Source organism: Phaseolus vulgaris, chromosome 6 (assembly GCF_000499845.2).
Source record: "Phaseolus vulgaris cultivar G19833 chromosome 6, P. vulgaris v2.0, whole genome shotgun sequence".
Lineage (NCBI taxonomy): Eukaryota > Viridiplantae > Streptophyta > Magnoliopsida > Fabales > Fabaceae > Phaseolus > Phaseolus vulgaris.
The window spans coordinates 8,778,787-8,804,294 of record NC_023754.2 but is presented as its reverse complement, the minus strand read 5'-3'; the positions used below and the strand labels follow the sequence as shown (position 1 = coordinate 8,804,294).

The following is a 25,508-nucleotide window of genomic DNA, read 5'->3' as shown; positions in this document are numbered from 1 at the left end:
TCGGTTCAATTGGCAAGAAATGGGTCTTCCATGTGAGTTTGGTGTTTGGTGCAAGTTTTGGTGAGTTCTTGAAACATAGAACATTGATCCAATTCTATTAAAAGTGCCTATTCATTCTCCAACTCAAGTTGATTCCATAAAATGTCAAAGAATCATCTATATCTTGCAATTGGAATCATATCAAGTAGACACACCCTTGTTGATCTGCCCAATGTTGTTGTCAACAGAGAGATCTCTTGGAATCCTCCACTCTTTTGGAAGATCACACTACTGCAGATTTTCAATCGGTTGTTTCGTATAATCAATTAGTTGAATTTCTGTACTGTTTTCCAAATTCTTCAGGAAGATATTCTGCTCATCTTCTTCTGTACTTATCTTTGCTAAACCTTGCTCAGATTTGTTAGTTTCATAAAAAACAACATGCATAGATTCTTCAACAATCATAAGCTTCTTATTGTAAACCCTATATGCATGGCTAGATAGGGAGTATCCAAGAAAAATAGCTTTGTTAGCTTTAGCATCAAACTTACCCAGATTTTCTATCCCATTATTTAGGATGTAGACCTTTAGGTGGCCTATGTGAGCCTTTCTTCCATTTAGCAACTCATAAGAGGTCTTCTTCAAGATTGGTTTGATAAGCACACGATTCATCATATAACATGTCGTACTTATCGCATCAGCTCAAAAGCATTTATTCTTCAAGTGATCTATTCTTTCTCTCCACCACTCCATTTTGTTGAGGTGTTCTTGGTGCAGAGAAGTTGTGGAAGATACCTAGCTTGTTGCAAAAGTTGTTGAATATCTCATTATGAAATTCTCCACCATGGTCACTTCTAATTGCTCCAATGTTGCTGCAGTAGGTGTTTTGCAACCTTTTTGCTAACTTCTTGAATTCAGGATATGCCTCATTCTTTGAGTGTAGGAATATGGTCCAAGTAAACCTGGAAAAATCATCTACAACCACAAGAGCATACAAATTTCCTCAAAGGCTCATAGTTCTAGAAGGACCAAAAATATCCATGTGTAATAGCTCAAGAGGTTTTGAAGTGGAAACAAAAATTTTCAATTTAAAAGATTTTCTTGTTTGTTTCCCTTTTTGACAAGCCTCACACACACGTTTCTTCTCAAACTTGAGTTTGGGTAAGCCAATAACAAGATCATTTGAAATCAGTTTATTCAAATGATTCATATGTATATGATCAAACCTTCTCTGCCAAAGCCAAGATTCCTCATGCTTTGTTAAGAGACAACCAAAAAATGTAGAGTAAGAAATATCAAGCAAATAAAAATTCTTTAATCTCTTACCAACTAGTAGAACTTCCTTTGAGTTTGGCAACAATATCTCACAAGAATTAGATCTGAAAGTGACTTGGTACCCTCTGTGACAGAGTTAGCTAATGCTGAGCAGGCTGTGTTTGAGTCCTTCTACATAGAGCACATCATGGATTAGAAAGCTGTTTTCATTGCCTATGGTACCTTTACCAAGGATTTTCCCTTTGTTGTTGTCTCCATAGTGTTGAAGATGGGAAACTTTGATGTATCAAATCCTCATGGAACTTAAAGCTATGTTGCTTTTTAGGTTTGGGTTTAGTTAAGGGGGTTTAGAATCTTTGTATGATCAGTCTTGATTCTCACACAAAGCTTGTTTCAATCTGTTTTAAAGAACTAAGTGTTTTTCCATGCAAAGAGAAAAACAACCGATTAAATTTTCGTGACAATCGGTTGTTTGTCACTTAGCTGGCAAAGGAATTTTGAAACTGTTTTTTGAATCAGTTGTATAACTATTGAAACCATTCAACCGATTAAACCGCAGTTTCAACCGATTAAATGTGAGTTTTCATAACAGCTTTTTGAAAACCTGTTTTAACTGTTTCCGTTGTTTAAATCTGCCTTCAACGGTAGTTTTTCAAAGGTTATAAATATAGCCTTCTTTCAAATGTTTAACACACGAATGAAAGAGAAAAGTTTTACACTCTGATTCGAGATCAAAAAGAGAGATTAACAACTGTTCGTGAAAAGGTGTTTTTCCAAGTTTAGCAAGATTACTTTTGGGCTTTGCTGTGATTCAAGAACTGATCAATAGGGTTTCTGGTATACTTTAATTCCAGATGTTTTCTACCCTTTCTTAGGTTCTTGTAATTGTTCAAATTACACTCTGTAAAACTGTTTGTAAAATCCTGTAAAGTCAGTGTGATTCTGGATTGAGGTGTTTGCTGTGTGCAAAAAGGGTGAGTAGGCTTTCTGGGATTCAAAGTCACCTCTTTGTGGTGTGTGTTTGTAATAGATGATTGGTTACATAGTTGAATACTCAGTGGTTTGACTGAGGACTGGATGTAGCTCAGGGATTGAGTGAACCAGTATAAACCTTGTGTGTAAATCTCTTTATCTCTCTTCTCCATATTTGTTTGATATTTCCGCTGTCATAAACAACCGGTTAAATCGTGCTTTTAACCAATTGAAATTCTGATATCAGTTTTTGTTTGACTATTTGATTGGCTTTCTGAATTGCTTATCTGAATTGATTGTTAAAGATTCATTCTAAAGAAAGTATTTTTGAAAATCTTTTATAAACAATTCACCCCCTTCTTGTTTTAGCCATCAATCCTTACAATTGGCATTAAGAGTTAGGTTCTTGAAAGTTAGTCAAGCCTTTATTTTCTGAAAATCTTTTGATGGCTGATAAAAGGTTTTTTGGGGAAGGCGCCTCTTTGAATAAACCACCTTTGTTTTGTGGTCAAAATTATCCAATTTGGTGTATAAGAATGAAGTTCTTTATTCAATCCTTAGATAAGAATATTTGGAATGTTATTTCAAATAATTCCTATGTGCATATGCCTGAAATTAATTCTGCATCATCTAAAGAACATCTTGATTGTATGGCACAACATATTATTGTGTCCACTTTAGACTCTGATAAATTATTCAAGATTTCAGAATACACCTCAGCTAAGGAAATGTTGGATACACTTGAGAAATGGAACAAGAATCCAAGGAGTGACTTGATGGATAAAGAAGAGTCTTCTGCTGATTCAATCTCTTCTGAAAACAAGTTAAAAGTCTGCTTAATGACCAAGGGAGAATCAGAATCAAGTCAAGTAAGTACAACCTCTTCTAATAAGTGTGAAAGTTATTTTCAATATTACTTTATGCTTTCCAAGAAATCCATGAAGAAGCTAAGAGATTAACTTTTTCAAATAACCGATTGAAATGTGAAAACAACAACTTGAAAATGAGAATCACAGTTCTAGAAAAAGATTTGAATCAATCAAAAGCTGATTTAGAAAATTATGAACTGATGAAAAATCCTCTTGCAAATGTGATTCAAGTTTCTGCAAAAACTGTGAGTCTTTTCAAGAGAAAGTTTTATATCTTGTAAAAACAATTGATATAATTTCGGAAGGAAAATCAAATTTTGAAGATGTGTTAGCATCCCAAACATGTGTTTTTGTAAAATCTGGCTTGGGTTTTAACCCTCAAAGCAAACAAAGTGGGTGCACAAAACCTTTTTCAACTTTCACAAAAAAAAATCGGTTAAAAAGGTGAAACAACCGGTTGTTTATTATTTCTACTGCATGAAAAAGGGACACTCTGTTAGGTTCTACAGGATCAGAAGGTTTTCTGTTCCTAAGGGTATTCTGAAATGGGTTCCTAAGGATTCTAATGTTCCTTGCAAACACATTAACACTTATGGACCCAAATTCGTAAGGGGACCAGATCTAGCAACTTGATTTTGTTTCTTTTGTAGGGTTGTTTGGAGAGAAAACAACACCTATGGTATCTAGATAGTGGTTGTTTAAAACATATGACAGGTGATGCATCCAAGTTCATCAGCATCTCTCTCAAACAAGATGGGCATGTAACCTATGGTGACAACAACAAGGGAAAAATCCTTGGCAAAGGTACAATAGGTAATGAAAATAGCTTGCTTATTCATGATGTGCTCTATGTTGAAGGTTTGAAGCATAGCTTGCTCAGCATTAGTCAGCTATGTGACAGAGGTTACCAAGTTACTTTTAGGACTAATTCATGTGAGATTCGCTTGCTTAATTCAAAGGATGTTCTGCTCATTGGTAAGAGGTCTAAAAACATCTATTTGCTTGATATATCTAGTCCTACTTCAATAAGTTGTCTTCTATCAAAACATGAGGAATAATGGCTTTGGCATAAAAGGATTGCTCATATTCATGTGAATCATTTAAATAAGCTTGTTTCAAATGAACTTGTCCATGGCTTATCCAAACTCAAATTCAAAAAAGAACATGTATGTGAAGCATGTCAAAGGGGGAAACAAACTAGAAAATCTTTTAATTTGAAAAATCGTGTTTCAACTTCAAAACCCCTTGAACTTTTACACATGGATCTTTTTGGTCCTTCTAGGACTATGAGTCTTGGAGGAAATCTGTATGCTTGTAGTTGTAGATGATTTTTCCAGGTACACTTGGACTCTTTTCCTATACTCAAAGAAGGAAGCATATCTAGAATTTAAAAAGCTTGCAAGAAAACTTCAGAACACATGCTGCAGCAACATAGGAGCAATAAGAAGTGATTATGGAGGGGAGTTTCAGAATGAAAAGTTCATCAGCTTTTGCAACAATTTAGGAATCTCTCATAACTTCTCTGCACCAAGAACACCCCAACAGAATGGAGTGGTGGAGAGAAAGAACAGATCTCTAGAAGAACTTGCAAGAACCATTCTAAATGACTCTGCCCTACCAAAATGCTTATGGGCTGATGCTGTGAGCACTGCCTGCTACGTGATGAATCGTGTGTTGATTCAGCCTATTCTAAAGAAAACTCCTTATGAGTTGCTGAATGGAAGAAAGCCAAACGTGAGCCATCTGAAAGTCTTTGGTTGTAAGTGTTATATTCTAAACAATGACAAAGAAAGCTTAGATAAGTTTGATGCTAAATCTGACAAAGGTATCTTTCTTGGTTACTCTCTCAATAGCCATGCTTATAGAGTCTATAATAAAAAGATTATGACTGTTAACGAATCTATTCATGTTGTTTTTTATGAGACTAACAAGTGTGAACAAGGCACAGGAAAGATCAACACAGATGAAGATGATTGAAACATCTTTTTAAAGAATCTTGACAACAGCACAGAAATTCAATCGGTTGAACCCTCGAGACAACCGATTGAAAATTTGCAGCAAGAGGATCTTCCAAAAGATTAGAAGATTCTAAAGGATCTATCTATTGATAACATCATTGGTCAAATCCACAAAGGAGTATCCACCAGAAGGAGTATGGAAAATTTCTACGATCATACAACATTCGTCTCAAAGTTTGAACCTCAATTAGTTTCTGAAGCTCTCAAGGATGAGTACTGGACAACAACAATGCATGAAGAGCTCAATTAGTTTGTGAGAAACGATGTATGGACTCTTATTCCAAAAACCACTCAAATGAATGTGATAGGTACCAAGTGGGTGTTTAGAAACAAATCAGATGACTCAAGCATCATTACAAGAAACAAAGCTAGACTCGTTGCCAAAGGATACAACCAAGCTTAAGGAATCGATTATTATGAAACCTTCGCACCTGTGACAAGGTTAGAAGCGGTAAGACTGTTATTAGCTTTTCCTAGTATGAGGGGTTTCAAATTGTTTCAGATGGACGTAAAAAGCGCATTTCTCAATGGAATCGTGAATGAAGAGATCTATGTCTCACAACCACCTAGCTTTGAAAATCACAACTATCCAGAGTATGTATACAAGCTGAAGAAAGCCTTGTATGGCCTCAAACAAGCTCCACGTCAATGGTATGAAAGGCTAAGTCATTTCCTTTTATCCCATGAATATGAAAGAGGAAAGGTAGATAAAACTTTGTTCATTAAGAAAGCTGGATCTAATATTATCTTAGTGCAAATATATGTAGATGACATTATATTTGGCTCTTCTAATGCAAAACTTTGTGAAGATTTTGTCAAAGCTATGCAGGGGGAGTTCGAAATGTCAATGACGGGAGAGCTTTTATTCTTCCTCAGTCTACAAATTAAACAATCCAAAGAAGGAATCTTTGTATGTCAATCCAAGTATTGCAAGGACATTCTTAAAAAGTTTGAGATGGAAGCATGTAAAGCAGCAACAACACCTATGTCAACAAACTGTTATTTAGGTGCTGATGAAGCTGGACAAGAAGTTGATCAAACCATATGCAGGGGTTTAATAGGTTCTCTTCTTTATCTAACTACAAGCAGACCAGATATTATGTTTGTTGTTTTTCTTTGTGCTAGATTCTTATCCTGCCCTAAGGAATCACATCTCAAAGCTGCAAAGAGGATCCTAAAATATCTAAAAGGCACAATATCCATGGGTTCATCGTATCCCTCACACGCTTCTATTCATTTAGTAGGTTATTCTGACTCTGATTTTGCAGGTTGCAAATTAGATAGAAAGAGTACAAGTGGGACATGCCACTTACTTGGATCAAGCCTCATTTCATGGCACAGTAAAAAGCAAGCATGTGTAGCTATATCAACTGCTGAAGTTGAATATATAACTGCTGGTAGCTGCTGTGCACAAATTTTGTGGATCAAACAACATCTTGAAGACCTTGGATTAAAGATTAACAAAGTACCTCTTTTGTGTGACAACACAAGTGCCATCAACTTGAAAAATAATCAAGTCCAACACTCAAGGACAAAGCATATTGAAATAAGACATCAATTTATTCGTGATCATATAAACAACGGAGACTATGAAATCAAGTTCGTTTCAACAGAGAGTCAGCTTGCTGATATCTTCACTAAACTTTTATCAAAGGACAGGTTCTATTCTCTAAGAAATGAATTGGGAATACTTGATATGCATGCTTTACCTTAAATGTGTCTTCTTTTAATTTGTCTATTTGATGAGACAAATAGGGGGAGAAGTTGGATGATTGGCTCTGTAATGTAATGTTCTTAATTTTGTTTTACTGTTTCTTTTGAACATTGCTTTTATAAACTGTTTTAGCTGGTTTAATTTTATTTGTTATTTCTGGTTTACAGGATTTTAACCGGTTATTCCTGCGAAATAAGCGATTGTTCTTATACATCTTTATTTATTTAAAAATTGATGTATAGTGTATATCTGTTTCGGATTAGATTATCATGTGTTTGTTCAGTGAATATAGGATTCAACAGATTCTAAACAAAGAAGATTCCTAAAAGCATCCCAAGGATTTGTCTCCATCAAATAAGGGGAGATTGTTGAAGATGGGAAGCTTTGATGTATCAAATCCTCATGGAACCTGAAGCTGTGTTGTTGTTTAGGTTTGGGTTTAGTTAAGGGGGTTTAGAATATTTGTAAGATCAGTCTTGATTCTCACACAAAGCTTGTTTCAATCTGTTTTAAAGAACTAAGTGTTTTTCCATGCAAAGGGAAAAACAACCGATTAAAGTTTTGAGACAATCGGTTGTTTGTCACTTAGCTGGCAAAGGAGTTTTGAAACTATTTTTTAAATCAGTTGTATAACTGCTGAAACCATTCAACCGATTAAACCGTAGTTTCAACTGATTGTGAGTTTTCATAACCGCTTTTTGAAAACCTGTTTTAACTGTTTCATTGTTTAAATCTGCCTTAAACGGTAGTTTTTCAAAGGTTATAAATATAGCCTTCTTTCAAATGTTTAACACACGAATGAAAGAGAAAAGTTTTACACTGTGATTTGAGATAAAAAAGAGAGATTAACAATTGTTTGTCAAAAGGTGTTTTTCCAAGTTTAGCGAGATTGCTTTTGGGCTTTGCTGTGATTCAAGAATTGATCAATAGGGTTTTTGGTGTACTGTAATTCCAGGTGTTTTCTACCCTTTCTTAGTTTCTTGTAATTGTTCAAATTACACTATGTAAAACTATTTGTAAAATCCTGTAAAGTCAGTGTGATTCCGGCTTGAGGTGCTTGTTATGTGCAAAGCGGGTGAGTAGGCTTTGTGGGATTCAAAGTCACCTCTTTGTGGTGTGTGTTTGTAATCCGTGATTGGTTACATAGTGGAATAGTCATTGGTTTGACTGAGGACTGGATGTAGCTCAGGGATTGAGTGAACCAGTATAAACCTTGTGTGTAAATCTCTTTATCTCTCTTCTCCATATCTGTTTGATATTTCCGCTGTCATAAACAAACAGTTAAATCGTGCTTTTAACCGATTGAAATTCTGATATCAGTTTTTGTTTGACTATTTGATTGGCTTTTTGAATTGATTGTTAAAGATTCATTCTAAAGAAAGTATTTGTGAAATTTTTTTATAAACAATTCACCTCGCTCTTGTTTTAGCCATCAATCCTAACACATAGGTTTCATGCCCTTCCTATTTGAGAGTGATGCTGACAAATTTTGATGCATCTCCAGTCATATGCTTGTCGCAGCCACTGTCCAAGTACCACAAATGTTGTTTTCTCACCAAGCAATACTGCAAAATTCAAAATCAGGTGGCAAGATCTGGTCCCCTAACAAATTGGGGTCCATGGATGTTAATATTGTTGGGTTTAATAGTGCCAAAGTTCAAGAGGGGGGGGGGGGGGGTGAATTGACCTTTTAAAACTTTCTCGCAGAAACAGTGTTTAACACAGTTTACAGAAAATAAATCAATTTATGTGAAAATGAACAGATTTATTTCAGCACTGTTTTTATTTGAAAAGCGTTTATACAGCAAGGTTAATCACAAGATTATGCAAATAGATTTTCCAGATGCACACACACTGATATTAGAACGAAAACCAGTGAACCACAAAACAGCAAACCTCAATTTCAAGCAAGTGATTAAGGTTCAATTGATAGTATGCCAATTAATTGAGTAACCTTCACAATCAACCAGTTCCAGTAACTTTTAACAAATTATAAGTGTTCTTCTTGAAACACACAGTTTTCCAGAAATTAAGAACAATGAATCACAGAACAGCAAGCTTCAATTTTAAGCAATTGTTTAAGGTTCAATTAATAGCTTTGACAATTTCTTGAGCAACCTATCACAATCAATCTGTTTCAGTGGCTTTTAACACACTTTATATGTTCTTATCAGAATCAAACAACTTTTTCAGAAATTAAGAACAGTATGAACTGAGCCCAGAAAGAACGGATTTATTATTGATTGAACAGATTTATTTCTTTGTTGTTTTAACAATTATGCATAAACTTAATTGCAGAGAGTGAGAGAGAATGAACACAAGCAGTTATACTGGTTCACTCAACTGAGTTACATCCAGTCTTCACCAAAACCAGGTGGAAATCACTAAAACACAGTACAACCAAGTACAATTCCCACTGTTTTTGAAACCTACAAGAACTTAGGTACTCTTGCTGAAAAAACCTATTTCAGCACCCACCCACTCTTCAAGAAAACCTATCAAGAAGAGTGTTCAACCAAACTATTACAAGAAATGAGAAGTGAAACGACTACACCTGACTGAGGATACAAAGATCTGCCTTAAACCAGTAGGCAAGATTGCTAGAACAGTAGCAGCACCTCACACCAAGCTTTTGGACCCAAACCAAGAACAAGCACTTTTTTATTTTTGAAATCTTTGAAGAACAAATGCTAATCCTTTGTAAACTCTTAATTCTCTGCTGTCAAAACTTGTTTTTGCAAATGTATGAACGACTGTTAACCTCAGAAACAAGTTTGCATTTTATAGAAAACCAACTTATAACAGAACTTTAAAACACAGTTAAAGCTGTTATAAAATGAACAGATAGAAAATAAAATGAACAGATTTATTTTCAAAAACAGTTAGAGAATTTGTTAAGTGAGGAGACTTAGTCAACCATTCTGGTGTTGAGATAAAACTGAAAAACGTTTAAGCTTGACATGGCACCAGAGACAAAAAGAATCTATTCATTTACAGATGAACAGATTTATTTTTCAAAACAAAAACAGAGAAAGTTTAACTATTTAAAACTCAGTCGTTTTGAAAGATAGAAGACTTAGTCAAAATACATGATGCACAAAATCTAATTTTCACAAGACTTAGCCAAGGCATCAGTGTAAAAAAGAATATGTTTATTTAGGAAAGAACAGATTTATTTTTATGCAGTAAACGTGTTTTTTGTAAAACATGTGAAAAACAGTTTAAGAAAACTTATGCTTGTTCTTATCACATGGCCAGTGGTTATGAGGTGAGTTACTCAGCAAAAAGCCCACTCTTAGACAACCTCTAAGCACTACCTAAGACACACTTAAAGCAAAGCAAAATACAAATGAAATGTACATATAAGTCTTCATCAAACACAATCTTGAAGGGGCAGCAACCATCTTCAACAATTCAAAGATAAGCTATAAATGAGAATGTCATCAAAGTAAACCACAACAAACTTACCAATGAAAGGTCTAAGAACATGATGCATGAGGCGCATGAAGGTACTTGGTGCATTAGTTAAACCAAAAGGCATAACTAACCACTCATATAAACCAAAGTTGGTCTTAAAAGTCGTCTTCAATTCATCACCCGGTTTGATACGGATTTGATTGTAGCCGCTTTTAAGATCAATCTTTGAAAACATTTTAGAACCATGTAATTCATCCAACAAATCATCTAGTCTTGGAGTAGTATCCATCATTGGAAGCATTTTTGAAAGAGTTTTTCTTAGCAAGTTGGGCTTCAACCTTCATTGCAAGATGAACTAAAGAGCCCAATGATGAATACTCTTGTAACTCAACAATGTCTTGAATATCCTTCCTAAGACCACTCACAAACCTAGCAATCATAGCTTCCTCACTTTCTTCTAATTCAATTTTAAGCACAAGCGTCTCAAGCTCCTTATAATATTCATCCACATTTAGCGTGCCTTGTTGAAATCGTTGGAGTCTCAACATGAGGTCTTTCCTAAAATGTGGGGGCACAAACCTAGCGCGCATATGATCCTTTAAAGAGTTCCAAGAGTCCACGGGAGGACCCTTGTGATAGATAATGTCCTTTACAATTCCATGCCACCATTTCATGGCATAATCACTAAACTCTAGGGTGGCTAGCTTAAGCTTATGCTCATCTTGGATCTCATGGATCTCAAATATTTGTTCACACTTAGCCTCCCAATCTAAATATACATTAGGATCACTAGAGCCATTAAAACAAGGTAGCTTGACCGATGGAAGCCTTGACTTTACATCATGATAGAAGTCATTGTCGTAATGAGTTCTTTCCCCTTGGTGATGATGTCTTTGTCCATGGACTTGGGGTGGAGGTCTCCTTCTCCTATGCTCATCTTCACGGCCAAAATCATTTGAAGAAGCTCTTGTGGAAGGTCTATGATGCTCATCATGAATTGAAGGAGATGGTCTAGCTTGTTGCACCTCCATCTTTTGCAATTTCTCCTCCAACCGTCTAATGGTTCTTTGAGCTTCATGTAATTCACCAAGGATTGAAGCTTTGGATGGAGAATTCTGCTTGTATGATGCATCACTTGAAAATCCAGCCATTTTGGAAATAAAAAAACAGCAAACACACAAAAACAGCAAACAAGTTAAGAAACAAAAATTAGCAAAAACAGTGAGTGTGGTCAGCAAGAATGCCGAAGTGAAATGAGGTAGAAAAAGAGGTCACTCTCAAAGAAATAATGTCCTTGCACCAATCTGATCTTGAGGCCTTGGAATCCTCAAATGAAAGATGTCAAAGCAAGCACACCAATCTCAAAAGCAACCACCACAAAACCAAAGAAACAATAAAGACAAACAAGAAAAGGTATAAGCAAGGAAAGGTAATTGCAAAAGGAAAACTATATGTAAGACAAAATCAAAGAGTAAGAATGAAAGACAATCAAGAAAATAAAGAACTCAATGAGAAAAGTAGGCACACAAAAGAATACTTAAGGAAAAGCACTAGAGTAGATGAAGAAAACAAAAAAATTAGCTACTGGAAAATTTTTTTAAAAAGCAAACTGTGCTTGATATTCACTGATTTAACTGGAATGATGTAGAGCGAACTGGATTATGAAATTTAAACCACAGAAACTTCAAGATGTTAACTCAATAATGGCACTGGAATCAATTAAAAACAGTAAGCCAATTAATTGAGATAAAGTTTTTAAAATCGCTGCCAGATTACGGTATTCTTTTCGGCAGATTTGTACACTTTTTTTATTTTATTTATCATTTTTTTGTGTACTTTGAATTTTTGAATGATTCTTTTTTCTACTCTTTTCTAACACTTTGAATCTCACAAATCCAGAATTTCAGAATTTTCCAGTGAGTAAAACAATTGCAATAAGGAAAACAGTAAGCACTCTTTTTCAGAAACAGAGGAATCCTAATAGGAATAAAAAACAGAATTATGAACTAGCAAAGACATAATGGAAAATGATATATTGGAACTTGTATAGGTCTAGAATACAAGTATGAACTCAATTCTAAAAAGAAAATGCACAAAGGATCAACATCAATTCAGAAACTTATATGACACTGTACCGCCCTGGTGGTCGGGTATGATGACGTGGCATCCTGCTACACCGTAGGCGTGTTGACAAGGCGCCAGGTTAGCAGATAGGAAGGAAGTCGAGGGGCACGTATAGTCGCCAGTTGTTAAGCTGGCGTGTTCCGACTTCCAGCTTACCAGAATAGGCGATCGCCAGATGTAGACCCAGGCGACCAAGCGGTCGGAGATCGCCAGAACAAGCACATCGCCGAAGATGAAGGAGAAGCAGATTATGAAGGCGGCCGGCGAGACCACAGGGAAGGTGTATGAAGGCCCTAACTCGCCAGTTCCAGTAGAGATCGCACTCCTAAGTTAGTTATGCACTGGGCAGTACCATGCATAAGTAACTTAGCCAAAATGAGAGCAGAAGCAGCGCCAAGTCAGGGAGCCTCCAGATGATGGCACGTGTACAGTTGGATGCAAGCCACGTGTCCAAGTCTGTAACTGCCAGGAGAGAGAAAGCCACCAGGTATATAAGAGTTCTTAACAGACTTTCTGACGTACGCACGTTCAGTTCATACACTTTACGCTTGCGAGTGATAGAGCTGATTGTGAGAGAGGATTTGCACGGTTCTTGTTCTCAGTATTTGGTGATACCGCCACTGACTTGAGCGTCGGAGTGCGATCGACCGCAGCGGCGCCGTATCGTTTCTTTGCAGGTTCTTGAAGTAGATCCCGGAGAGGAACGAAGGTGAGAAGCGGTGCGCACGTCGATCCTTTGACGAGGCATTCTCCAGCGTTCCGGTCAACAGGCAGGATCAGACACTAAAGCAAGAAACAATCAAAAACAATAAAAGTACTACTAGAAGTAATGACAATTATGGAATAACATGACTAAGACAAAACTTGACATGATTACAAAATTAAAAGACATATGACAAAAATAACAACAAGTGAAAGGAAGCTTAAGGTAAACTCTAGGAAGGAGAATGCCATTCCAAAAGAGCAACCATACTCATATGAATAATGAGTGCCATAAACCTTTTCACAAGCACTTGGTGTAACAAAAGAAAAACAGCAAGAAAACTCAATTAACACCTAAAACAGAAACTTAAATTGCAAGAAAATTAAAGAGCTCTTGAAATTAAAGTGCACACAACTCAACAATTAAACAAGAAGAACCTAAGACTCATGATACCACATGATGTGATTCCACTAGCCATATAGAAAATGATTCTTGACATTCTTAGGAATCACCTTGAGCTGGACATTATTGAGGCACTTTTCTTAGAGTTGGATCATTGTTCTAAGACAAGAACTCACCAAAAACTAGTATCAAATCCCAAACTCATTTGGATGTTCCACATATTGTCAAATTGAATCAACAAAGAGAGGTAAAATTTAAACACACCGAACAGAAAAGGATGATAAGCAAACTGAACCGAACAAAGTGAAATTAAAAGGCAAAGAACAGAAAAATAGGTGCTGGAAAACAAGAACAGCCGAACCAAAACAACAAGACAACAAGCTAGAACTAGGAATTAACAAAGAAGAAAGGAAGGAGAGAAGAATTGCTCATGAAGATGGATGAATGATGGATGATTTCGCCACTAGAAGTGTGGATGCTCCTAGATGAGAGTGTTGCCGCCACTTGAGGACACCATGGATCCTTCAAGATAAGACTAGAGAAGAAGGCTCAAAAGCTCTCCAATGCTCACTCCAATTTTGAGTATAGTTTCTTTAGATAAATTCAAATATGAATTTTACAAAGAGAGCACCTCTATTTATAGCCTAAGGTGCTGAAAATGCAAGCTAAAACAATTCAAATTTCCCTCCTAAAGCAAGCTAAAACCGGTGCCTATTTCAAGTCATGAGGAAGGTGTGACTCCTTCCTTCACTTTGGCACCTCCTATTCTACTTCTACACCTATCTACTAACACACCCCCCCCTAAAGCTCCTAACTAAAGCCTCAAAAGATGCTATAACAATAGAGGTTTCTAAAGTTTCCCTCTAAGCACCTTCAACTAAAGAAATTACAAAAAGAGAAAATAAATGTCCTCTAGCTCCTAAAGCTTTAAACATGCTTCTTGTAAGCCTTTGAGGTGGACTTTGACCTCCATGGGCGTCTTCTATTTGTGCCTCCACCTCTTCTTGATCTTGTTGATTGGCCTCTATGTTCTCTTGATCTTAATCTCCATCAGTTAAAAAAATAGAAAAAAGAAGTATATCAAAATTCCAAATACAGAAAAAATGATACGAAAGAGTGACAGTAATTTTGCAAAATTCTGGCCAAAAAAATACGAAAGAGTGACAGTAATTTTGCAAAATTTATCACAATTAATTGGTGAAATATTTTTGTGTGATTCCAGTGCAATTGTTGAGATAAGATCTTTCACTTACATTGGTTTAAATTTCATAATCCAGTTTGCTTTCTTTCGTTCCAGATAAATCTGTAAAGTCACGCACAGTTTGCAAAAAAAATTCCAGTAGTTCTCTTTTTGTTTTCTTCATCTATTCTAGTACTTTTCTTTAGGTTTCTTTTGTGTGCCTTCTTTTAATTGAGTACCTTATTTTTCTTAATTGTCTTTTCTTCAATATTCTTTGAGTTTTTCATATATCTTGTGTTCCTTTTGCTATAGCCTTTCTTGTTTACACCTTTTCTTGATTGTCTTTTATTGTTCTTTAAGTTTTTATGGTGTATTGGCTTTAAGAAAGAGTGGTTTGCTTTGACATATTTCATTTGAGAGTTACCAAAACCTCAAGAGCAGATTGGTGGAGGGAACTATTCTTTCTTGGAGTGATTTGAGTGTCTTTTAATTTTCATTACAGCACCATAATTATTCCATTTTCTAACCTTGTTTTTCTTGAAATTGTTTGTTCTTGTGTTTGCTATTTTCTTTTCTAATGGCTACATATTCAAGTGGTGACTCTTCCAAACCACACTCTCCTCATAGAGCTTATGTTCTTAATGAATTAAACGAGACAAAATGCGCTCTTGCTCTAAAGGATGAAGCTATGAAAAAGTTGGAGGAAAGATTACAAAAAGTTGAATTGAAACAAGATAGGTCATCCCATTCCATCCATGGAAGTCACCATTCTCATAGACATTCTTCCAAAGATTCTTCCAATGCTCACGGCCATGAAGAAGAACATAGAAGGAGGAGACATCACCATCATTCTCATGGAGATAGACATTACCCTGAAGATAGATATCACCAAGAAGCCAGGTCTCAATTTTCTTTTGTAAAAGTACCTAGCTTTAGTGGTGATAGTGATCCTCATGTGTATTTAGATTCGGAGGCTAAATGTGAACTCCGCAAACATGCATGGAATAAATCCAAACATTTTATGCCATCGGCTTACCATGGATGAAAAAGGTCAAGCCCATGGTTCAGAGACAAAGGAAATTCAATGAAGAGAAATGCCTCGTCATCCGAGAAGAAAATCAGAAACTTTTTGTTGTTGGCCACATAAGGGAGATACACTATCCTGAGTGGTTAGCGAATGTGGAGGATGTGTGTTGACTTCACCGATTTAATTAAAGCTTTTCCAAAGGATTCCTACCCTCTACTGAGCATAAACTTGATGAGAATCAAATAAAGGAGGCTTTTATTAATGAAGGAAGAGGACATTCGCCTTCACATTTGAAGTTCTTCCTTCTTGTCTTCTCAAAATTAAAAGAAGACATAAAATAAAGATGAGGCCCAAGCCCAAAGCCCAAGCTCAAGCCCAAGAAGGCCAAAGCCCAAAAAGCCCAAGTCCATCCCATGAGGGGCAAGGCCAAGCTTTGAAATACTCTTGTATAGTTTTAGGAGGTGTACCGCCCTGGTGGTCGGGTGTGATGACGTGGCACCCTGCTACAGTATAGGCGTGTTTGCAAGGCGCCAGGTTGGCAAGAGGGAAGGAAGTCGGGGGGCTCGTGTAGTCGCCAGTTGTTATATTGGTGTGTTCCGAGTTCCAGCTTACCAGGATCGGCGATCGCCAGGTTGAAGATGAAGTCGCCGGATGTAGATTCAGGCGACCTAGTTATTGGAGATCGCCAGAGCAAGCACATCGCCAAAGATGAAGGAGAAGCAGATTATGAAGGCGGCCGGCGAGACCACAGGGAAGGTGTATGAAGGCCCCTAACTCGCCAGTTCCAGTAGAGATCGCACTCCCAAGTTAGCTATGCACTGGGCAGTACCATGCATACGTAACTTAGCCAAAATGAGAGCAGAAGCAGCGCCAAGTCAAGGAGCCTCCAGATGATGGCACGTGTACAGTCGGATGCGAGCCACGTGTCCAAGTCTGTAACTGCCAGGAGAGAGAAAGCCACCAGGTATATAAGAGTTCTCAACAAACTTTCTGAGGTACGCACGTTCAGTTTATACACTTTACGCTTGCGAGTGATAGAGCTGACTGTGAGAGAGGATTTGCACGGTTCTTGTTCTTAGTATTTGGTGATACCGTCACTAACTTGAGCGTTGGAGTGCGATCGGCCGCAGCGGCGCCGTACTGTTTCCTTGCAGGTTCTTGAGGTAGATCCCGAAGAGGAACGGAGGCGAGAAGCGGTGCGCACGTCGATCCTTTGACGAGGCAGTTTCCAGCGTTCCGGTCAACAGGCAGGATCAGGAGGTGCGGATATGAAATAAAGGAGTGTGAATATGTAAAAGAAAGTCACATTGTCCATGTGACTTAGGAGAGTGGTGTAGGTGTAGTTTTTAGGAGGTGTCATAGTAGAAAAAGGTCACACCTCCCATGTGACTTGTTTTTTGTGGGAATTTCAAATGAGTTTTATTTGAAATTTCCCACCTATTTTTCAGCACCCTCACACTATAAATAGAGGTGTGGTCTCTTGTAAAAATCAGATTGGAAATTAGCAATAGAGAAACTCTACTCAATTTGAGAGAGAATTTGATGTGATTCCACTAGCCATATAGAGAATGATTCTTGACATTCTTAGGAATCACCTTGAGCTGGACATTATTTAGGCACTTTTCTTAGAGTTGGATCATTGTTCTAAGACAAGAACTCACCAAAAACTAGTACCAAATCCCAAACTCATTTGGATGTTCCACATATTGTCAAATTGAACCAAAAGAAATGGAGGAAAAGCAAAAACACTAATTAACAAAATAAAACAGCAAGGTACCGAATCAAAATGCTGGAATTGAAGAAGAAAAGATGAAGAACAGCCAAGAGCACAAATGAAGCATAGCTACACATTAACAAGCTGAAATTGCCGAACCAAAACAACTAGGAAACAAGCTAAGACAAGGAAATTAACAAGAGAAGAAAGGAAGGAGAAGAGAATGCTCATGAAGATGGAAGAAAGGTTGGATGATCACGCCACTAGAAGTATGGATGCTCCTAGATGAGTGTGCAAGCCGCCACTTGAGGAAACCATGATCCTTCAAGATAAGACTAGAGAAGAAGGCTCAAAAGCTCTCCAATGCTCACTCCAATTTTGAGTATAGTTTCTTTAGATAAATTCAAATCTGAAAAATACAAAGAGAGCACCTCTATTTATAGCCTAAGGTGCTGAAAAATCAAAGCTAAGAGAATTCAAAATTCCCTCCTAAACCTATTTAAAACTGGCGCCTAAACCATGCATGAGGAAGGTGTGACCTCTTCCTTCACTTTGGCACCTCCTATTCTACTCCTACACCTATCTACTAATACACCCCCTCCCCCTCCTAAAGCTCCTAACTAAAGCCTAAAAGATGCTATAACAAAAGAGGTTTCTAATGTTTCCCTCTAAGCACCTTCAACTAAAGAAATTACAAAAAGAGAAAATAAATGTCCCCTAGCTCCTAAAGCTTTGAACATGCTTCTTGTAATCCTTTGAGGTGGGCTTTGACCTCCATGGGCGTCCTCCATTTGTGCCTCTACCTCTTCTTGATCTTGTTGATTGGCCTCCATGTCCTCTTGAGCTTGATCTCCATCATACTCCCCGAGTTGGAGAGAATTCGACCACGAATTCTGGAGACCTACAGAAAAAGGAGTTAGATCGCTGACATTAAAAGTATGACTACCTAAGAATGTATCAGGCATATCTAACTCATAAGCATTGTCATTAATCCTCTTGAGGACTTGGAAAGGTCCATCCCCTCGAGGCATTAGTTTGGACTTCCTTTGAGTAGGAAAACGATCCTTCCTCAAGTGAAGCCAAACCCAATCGCCCTCATCAAACAACAATGCTTTTCTCCTTTTATTGGCAAGTTCAACATACTTGCCAACCTTCTTCGCAATTCTCTTCTTGATGTCTTTATGCAAAGTTTTCACAAAAGAAGCCTTTTCATCCCCATCTTTGCACAAGACATCTCCAAGAAGGGGAATAGGAAGAAGATCAAGAGGTGTTAGGGGATTAAACCCATAGACCACCTCAAAAGGAGAATGTGAGGTGGTAGAATTTACTACACGATTATATGCAAACTCAACATGGGGTAGTAAATTCTCCCACACTCTAGGATTCCCCGAAATAAAACATCTCAATAGTTGTCCTAAAGTTCTATTCACCACCTCGGTTTGACCATCAGTTTGTGGGTGGCAAGTGGTAGAAAATAAAAGCTTAGTCCCAAGCTTGCCCCACAAGGTCTTCCAAAAGTGACTCAAGAATTTAGGATCTCTATCGGACACTATAGACCTAGGAATCCCATGTAAGCGAACCACTTCTTGGAAGAAGAGGTTTGCAATGTGGCATGCATCATCCACTTTGTGGCAAGGAATAAAGTGAGCCATCTTTGAAAAACGATCCACTACCACAAAAATGGAGTCCTTTCCCTTTGATGTCTTGGGTAAGCCTAAGATGAAATCCATAGATATATCTACCCAAGGCATTGAAGGGATAGGAAGAGGAGTATAAAGACCATGGGGGTGCATTTTAGACTTAGCTTTGCGGCAAGCTATGCATTTATCACACAAACTATGAACATGTTTATGCATATGAGGCCAAAAGAAATGTTCATGCAACACATCCAAAGTTTTAGCAACCCCAAAATGTCCCATTAAACCCCCCTCATGAGCTTCTCTACCAAGAGATAATCTAATAGATCATTGAGGAACACAAAGACGTTTTCCTTTAAAAAGAAAGCCATCTTGAATAAAAAAGTCTTTGTGTCCTCCCTTAAGACAACTCTTGATAGATGAGAGAAAAATCAAGGTCATCATGATAAAGTTCCTTAATGTGATCAAAACCAAGATATTGAGAAGTTAAAAGATTTAGCAAGGTGTATCTTCGAGAAAGAGCATCCGCCACAATATTTATTTTGCCTTGCTTGTGTTTGATCACATAAGGAAATTGCTCAATGAATTCCACCCACTTAGCATGCCTCTTGTTAAGTTTGTTTTGGATTTTCAAATATTTAAGAGATTCATGATCACTATGTATCACAAACTCTTTGGGAAAAAGATAGTGTTGCCAAGTAAACAAAGCCCTAACAAGTGCATATAATTCCTTATCATAGGTGGAATAATTGAGATGACTTCCCTTCAATTTCTCACTAAAATAGGCTATGGGGTGGCCCTCTTGAAGGAGAATAGCCCCAATACCTATGCTTGAAGCATCACACTCAATCTCAAATGTCTTAGTGAAATTAGGAAGGGCCAAGATGGGAGCATTAGTCAATTTTTCTTTCAAAGTGTCAAAAGCATTTTGTTGTGCTTCTCCCCAATGAAAAACCACATCCTTTTTCACTATGTCATTGAGTGGTGCGACAATGGTACCAAAGTTTGGGACAAATCTTCTATAGAAAGAAGCAAGTCCATGAAAACTTCGGACCTCATTCAAAGATTTCTGTGTAGGCCAATTTTGAATGGCCACCACCTTTGTTTTGTCCACATGGACCCCTTTACAACTCACAACAAAACCTAGGAATTCTATATGATCAAGAGCAAACATACATTTAGCAAGGTTAGCATACAAATGTTCCTTCCTAAGGGTTTCTAAAACTTTCCTAACATGCAACCTATGGTCATTCAAAGATAAGCTATAAATGAGAATGTCATCAAAGTAAACAACAACAAACTTACCAATGAAAGGTCTAAGAACATGATGCATGAGGCGCATGAAAGTACTTGGTGCATTAGTTAGGCCAAAAGGCATGACTAACCACTCATATAAACCAAAGTTGGTCTTAAAAGCCGTCTTCCATTCATCACCCGGTTTGATACGGATTTGATTGTAGCCGCTTTTAAGATCAATCTTTGAAAAGATTTTTGAACCATGTAATTCATCCAACAAATCATCTAGTCTAGGTATGGGATGCCTATACTTAATTGTTATGTTATTGATGGCCCTACAATCCGAACACATTCGCCATGTGCCATCCTTTTTTGGCATTAAAATGATAGGCATAGCACAAGGACTCATGCTATCTTGCACCCACCCTTTTTCAATCAAAGCCTCAACTTGTTGGCGAATTTCCTTGGTTTCACTTGGATTGGTCCTATATGCTGGACGGTTTGGTAAAGAAGAGCCCGGTATCAAATCAATTTGGTGCTCAATCCCTCTCAAAGGTGGAAGTCCATTTGGAGGATCTTGAAACACATCTTGGAACTCTTCTACCAAATTTTCCAAGCAATGAGGACTATCAACAAGTGATTCTACTCTAAGAGTTCTAGGGATGGCTAAGAAAAGAGGATGATGAGCCACCATTTCCCTTTCAATGTCACGCCTAGACACAAGGAGTGTAGGCTTAAAACTCTTATCTTTTTTATCTTTTTTATCTTTTTCACTCTCCCTCTTTTTCTTCATGATTACTTGGTCCTCATGGACTTCTCTTGGAGAGAGAGATTTTAAAGTAACCTTGTGACCATGGAATTCAAAAGATATTTTGTTGGTAAAGCCATCATGTAAAACTTTTCTATCAAATTGCCAAGGCCTTCCCAAAAGAACATGAGTGGCTTCCATGGGCACAACATCACATAATACCTCATCTTTGTATTTTCCAATGGAGAAATGGATGAGGACTTGTTTATTAACAATTATTTCTCCTACTTCACTAAGCCATTGTAATTTGTAGGGCTTTGTATGAGAGATAGTAGGCAATCCAAGCTTATCTACTACTCTTGTACTAGCCACATTTGCACAACTACCCCCATCCACTATCAAGGAACAAATGTTGTTTTGAATAAGACATCTTGTATGGAAAATATTTTCCCTTTGACTTTCATCAAAAGGTTGTGAAACTTGTCCAAGAAGTCTTCTCACAACTAACAAGTCCCCTTCAAGTGGACATTCGCTCTCTTCCTCACTAGTTGCATGAGAATGCAATGAATGCTTAGGAGAATCCGAATCATGCTCACTAACTACAATGCCCCCATGCATGTACATACTTCCTTTGGAGGGACAATTTGCAGCTATATGACCATAACCCATACATTTAAAGCATTTAGTATTAGATGTTCTAGTGGGAGACTTAGGTCTAGAAGTAGATGGCTTATTTTCCTTGGGTTTGAAAGAAGAATCTTTGGAAGGATGTTTAGAAAAAGAATTTTTGTTTCTCCAAGACTTGGAGTAGTATCCATCATTGGAAGCATTTTTGAAAGAGTTTTTCTTAGCAAGTTGGGCTTCAACCTTCATTGCAAGATGAACTAAAGAGCCCAATGATGAATACTCTTGTAACTCAACAATGTCTTGAATATCCTTCCTAAGACCACTCACAAACCTAGCAATCATAGCTTCCTCACTTTCTTCTAATTCAATTTTAAGCACAAGAGTCTCAAGCTCCTTATAATATTCATCCACATTTAGCGTGCCTTGTTGAAACCGTTGGAGTCTCAACATGAGGTCTTTCCTAAAATGTGGGGGCACAAACCTAGCGCGCATATGATCCTTTAAAGAGTTCCAAGAGTCCACGGGAGGACCCTTGTGATAGATAATGTCCTTTACAATTCCATGCCACCATTTCATGGCATAATCACTAAACTCTAGGGTGGCTAGCTTAAGCTTATGCTCATCTTGGATCTCATGGATCTCAAATATTTGTTCACACTTAGCCTCCCAATCTAAATATACATTAGGATCACTAGAGCCATTAAAACAAGGTAGCTTGACCGAAGGAAGCCTTGACTTTGCATCATGATAGAAGCCATTGCCGTAGTGAGTTCTTTCCCCTTGGTGGTGATGTCTTTGTCCATGGACTTGGGGTGGAGTTCTCCTTCTCCTATGCTCATCTTCACGGCCAAAATCATTGGAAGAAGCTCTTGTTGAAGGTCTATGATGCTCATCATGAATTGAAGGAGATGGTCTAGCTTCTTGCACCTCCATCTTTTGCAATTTCTCCTCCAACTGTCTAATGGTTCTTTGAGCTTCATGTAATTCACCAAGGATTGAAGCTTTGGAAGGAGAATTCTGCTTGTATGATGCATCACTTGAAAATCCAGCCATTTTGGAAATAAAAAACAGCAAACACACAAAAACAGCAAACAAGTTAAGAAACAAAAAATTAGCAAAAAACAGTGAGTGTTTGAAGCCAAAATGCCGAAGTGAAATGAGGCAGAAAAAATAGGTCACTCTCAAAGAAATAATGTCCTTGCACCAATCTGATCTTGAGGCCTTGGAATCCTCAAATGAAAGATGTCAAAGCAAGCACACCAATCTCAAAGGCAACCTCCATGGGCGTCCTCCATTTGTGCCTCTACCTCTTCTTGATCTTGTTGATTGGCCTCCATGTCCTCTTGAGCTTGATCTCCATCAGAATTTGTGAGAGCTTGTGTTCTCCTTCACTTGTCTTATCTTGAGTGCATTTGGTTCTCTCAAGTGGCGGCACTAGCTCACTCATCTTGGAGTCTACATCTTCTAAGTGGCGTGATCATCAAACCAAAGCATCCATCTCCATAAGTTCTTCTTTCTTTCATCTCCATTTTCAAATGAAATTCCTAAAACATGTTTAGCTTCCTTTTTGGTTCGGCATTTAAGTTCATTTTCAGCTTTGTTTCGGTTCAATGTTTCCTTGGTTGTTTATAGTTGTTTCTTCTTCAATTCTAGCTTAATTGTTCGGTGCTTTTCTGTTCTTGATCATTTTGAATCGGTGCTTTTGTCTTTTTACACAATTTGTTCGGTTCAATTGACAATAGATGGCTCCTCCATATGAGTTTGGTGTTTGGTGCAAGTCTTGGTGAGTTCTTGAAATATAGAACCTTGATCCAATTCTATTATAAGTTCCTAAGCTATCTCCAACTCAAGTTGAGTCCATAGAATGTCAAAGAATCATCTCTTCTTTGCTAGTGGATTCATATCATGTGGTATCTAGAGTTTAGGTTTGTTCTTGTTTAATTTTGAGTTGTGTTGCACTTTAATTCAAGAGCTCTTTAATTCTTGTTGTTTACCTTTCTGTTTTTAGGCTTATTTTGAGTTTTATTGCTGTTTTCTTAATTGTGCCTATCATGTGTTTGTGTCTTTTCCTTTTTGAATCCATACAAGTTTTGTCATAGTCATGTTTTTCCATGCATGTCATCACTTCTTGTAGTACTTTTATTGAATTTTTTGTTTCTTGCTTTGGTGTAATACAGTTTTCTGAGTTTGATATTTGATCCTTTGTGCATTTTCTATTTTAGTATTGAGTTCATACTTGTATTTTAGATCTATACAAGTTCTTATACATCTTTTCCATTATGTCTTTGCTAGTTCTTAATTATGTTTTTCATTCCTGTTGGGATTCCTCTGTTTTTCTGAAAACGTGCTTACTATTTTGATTTATTGCAATTGATTTACCCACTGGAAAATTCTGAAATTCTGGATTTGTGTTCTTTGAAGTGTTATCAAAAGGTAGAAAAAATAAGTACTTAAAAATTCCAAGTACAAAAAAAATGATAAATCAAAACCACAAAGTGTGCAATTCTGCCGAAAAAATACGGTAATCTGGCAGTGATTTTGACAAATTTATCTCAAATAATTGGCTTACTGTTTTTGAGTAATTCTAGTGCCATTGTTGAGCTAAGATCTTGAACTTTTTGTGGTTAAAATTTCATAATCCAGTTCGCTTTATATCGTTCCAGTTAAATCAGTGAACATCAAGCACAGTTTGCATAAAAATATTTTCCAGTAGTTCTGTTTTTGTTTTCTTCATCTATTCTAGTGCTTTTCTTTAGGTCTCTTTTGTGTGCCTTCTTTTTCATTGAGTACCTTATTTTCTTGCTTTTCTTTTGTTCATTATTCTTTGAGTTTGTCATACATCTAGTATTCCTTTTGATATAGCCTTTTATTGCTTATACCTTTTCTTGCTTGTCTTTCATTATTCCTTGGTTTTGTGGTGAAGTGCTTTGAAGATTGTGTGCTCCTGCTTTGGCATCTTTTATTTGAGGATTACAAAGGCCTCAAGATAAGCTTGGTGCAGAGAGTATTCTTTCTTTGAGAGTGATTTTTCAGTGCCACTTCACTTCGACAATTGGTTCCAAATTATTTTAGCTAACTTTGTTTTCTTAACCTTGTTTGCTGTTTTGTTGTTTGCTGTTTTCTTTTCCAAATGGCTGCATATTCCAGTGATGAACATTACAACCAGCATTCTCCTAGCAAAGCTTCTTTCCTTGGTGAATTAAAGGAGGCCAAGCGAGCCATTACACAAAAGGATGAAGCTATTACACAACAAGCTGCAGCTATTAGACGATTGGAGGAAAGATTGCAAAGCCTTGAAGTGCAGCAAGCTAGACCTTCTCATTCTCTCCATGGTTCACGGCATTCTCATAGACCTTCATCAAGAGGCTCTTCCAATGATCATGTACATGAAGAAGAACGTAGAAGAGGGAGACCTCAACCCAACTTTCATGGATATAAACCACCTTATGCTCATGAAGATAAACGTGAAGATGGCTACTACCGTGATGCAAAGGCCAAGCTCCCTTCGGTCAAAATTCCTAGTTTCAATGGGGATAGTGATCCTAATGTGTATCTAGATTGGGAGGCTAAATGTGAACAGATTTTTTACCTCCATGAGATCCTAGATGAGCACAAATATAAGCTAGCCACTTTAGAATTTTTAGATTTTGCCAAAGAATGGTGGCATAAACTTGTAATGGACATTATATATCGCAAGAGACCTCCCGTGGTTTCTTGGAATGATTTGAAAGAGTGTATGCGCGCGAGGTTTGTTCCTCCTTCTAGGAAGGAACACTTGTTGAAGTTCCAAAGGCTTCCTCAAGGACATAGGATGGTAGATGAATACTTTAAAGATTTTGAAACAACTTTGACTAAAATGAATATGC

At 37.3% G+C, this 25,508-nt stretch overlaps 1 protein-coding gene across 1 annotated transcript; it reads right to left on the bottom strand.

The window, feature by feature from the left end:
- Nucleotides 1-267: 267 nt before the first annotated feature.
- On the bottom strand, nt 268-651 carry LOC137833321 (uncharacterized). The gene has a single exon (XM_068641676.1). The coding sequence runs from the start codon at nt 649-651 to the stop codon at nt 268-270; it is 384 nt and encodes a 127-aa protein (XP_068497777.1).
- Between the last annotated feature and the right edge of the window lie 24,857 nt (nt 652-25,508).

Excerpts from the sequence above, each read along its gene's own strand:
- LOC137833321 (XM_068641676.1), bottom strand. The coding sequence starts at position 651 with ATGAATCGTGTGCTTATCAAACCAATCTTGAAGAAGACCTCTTATGAG.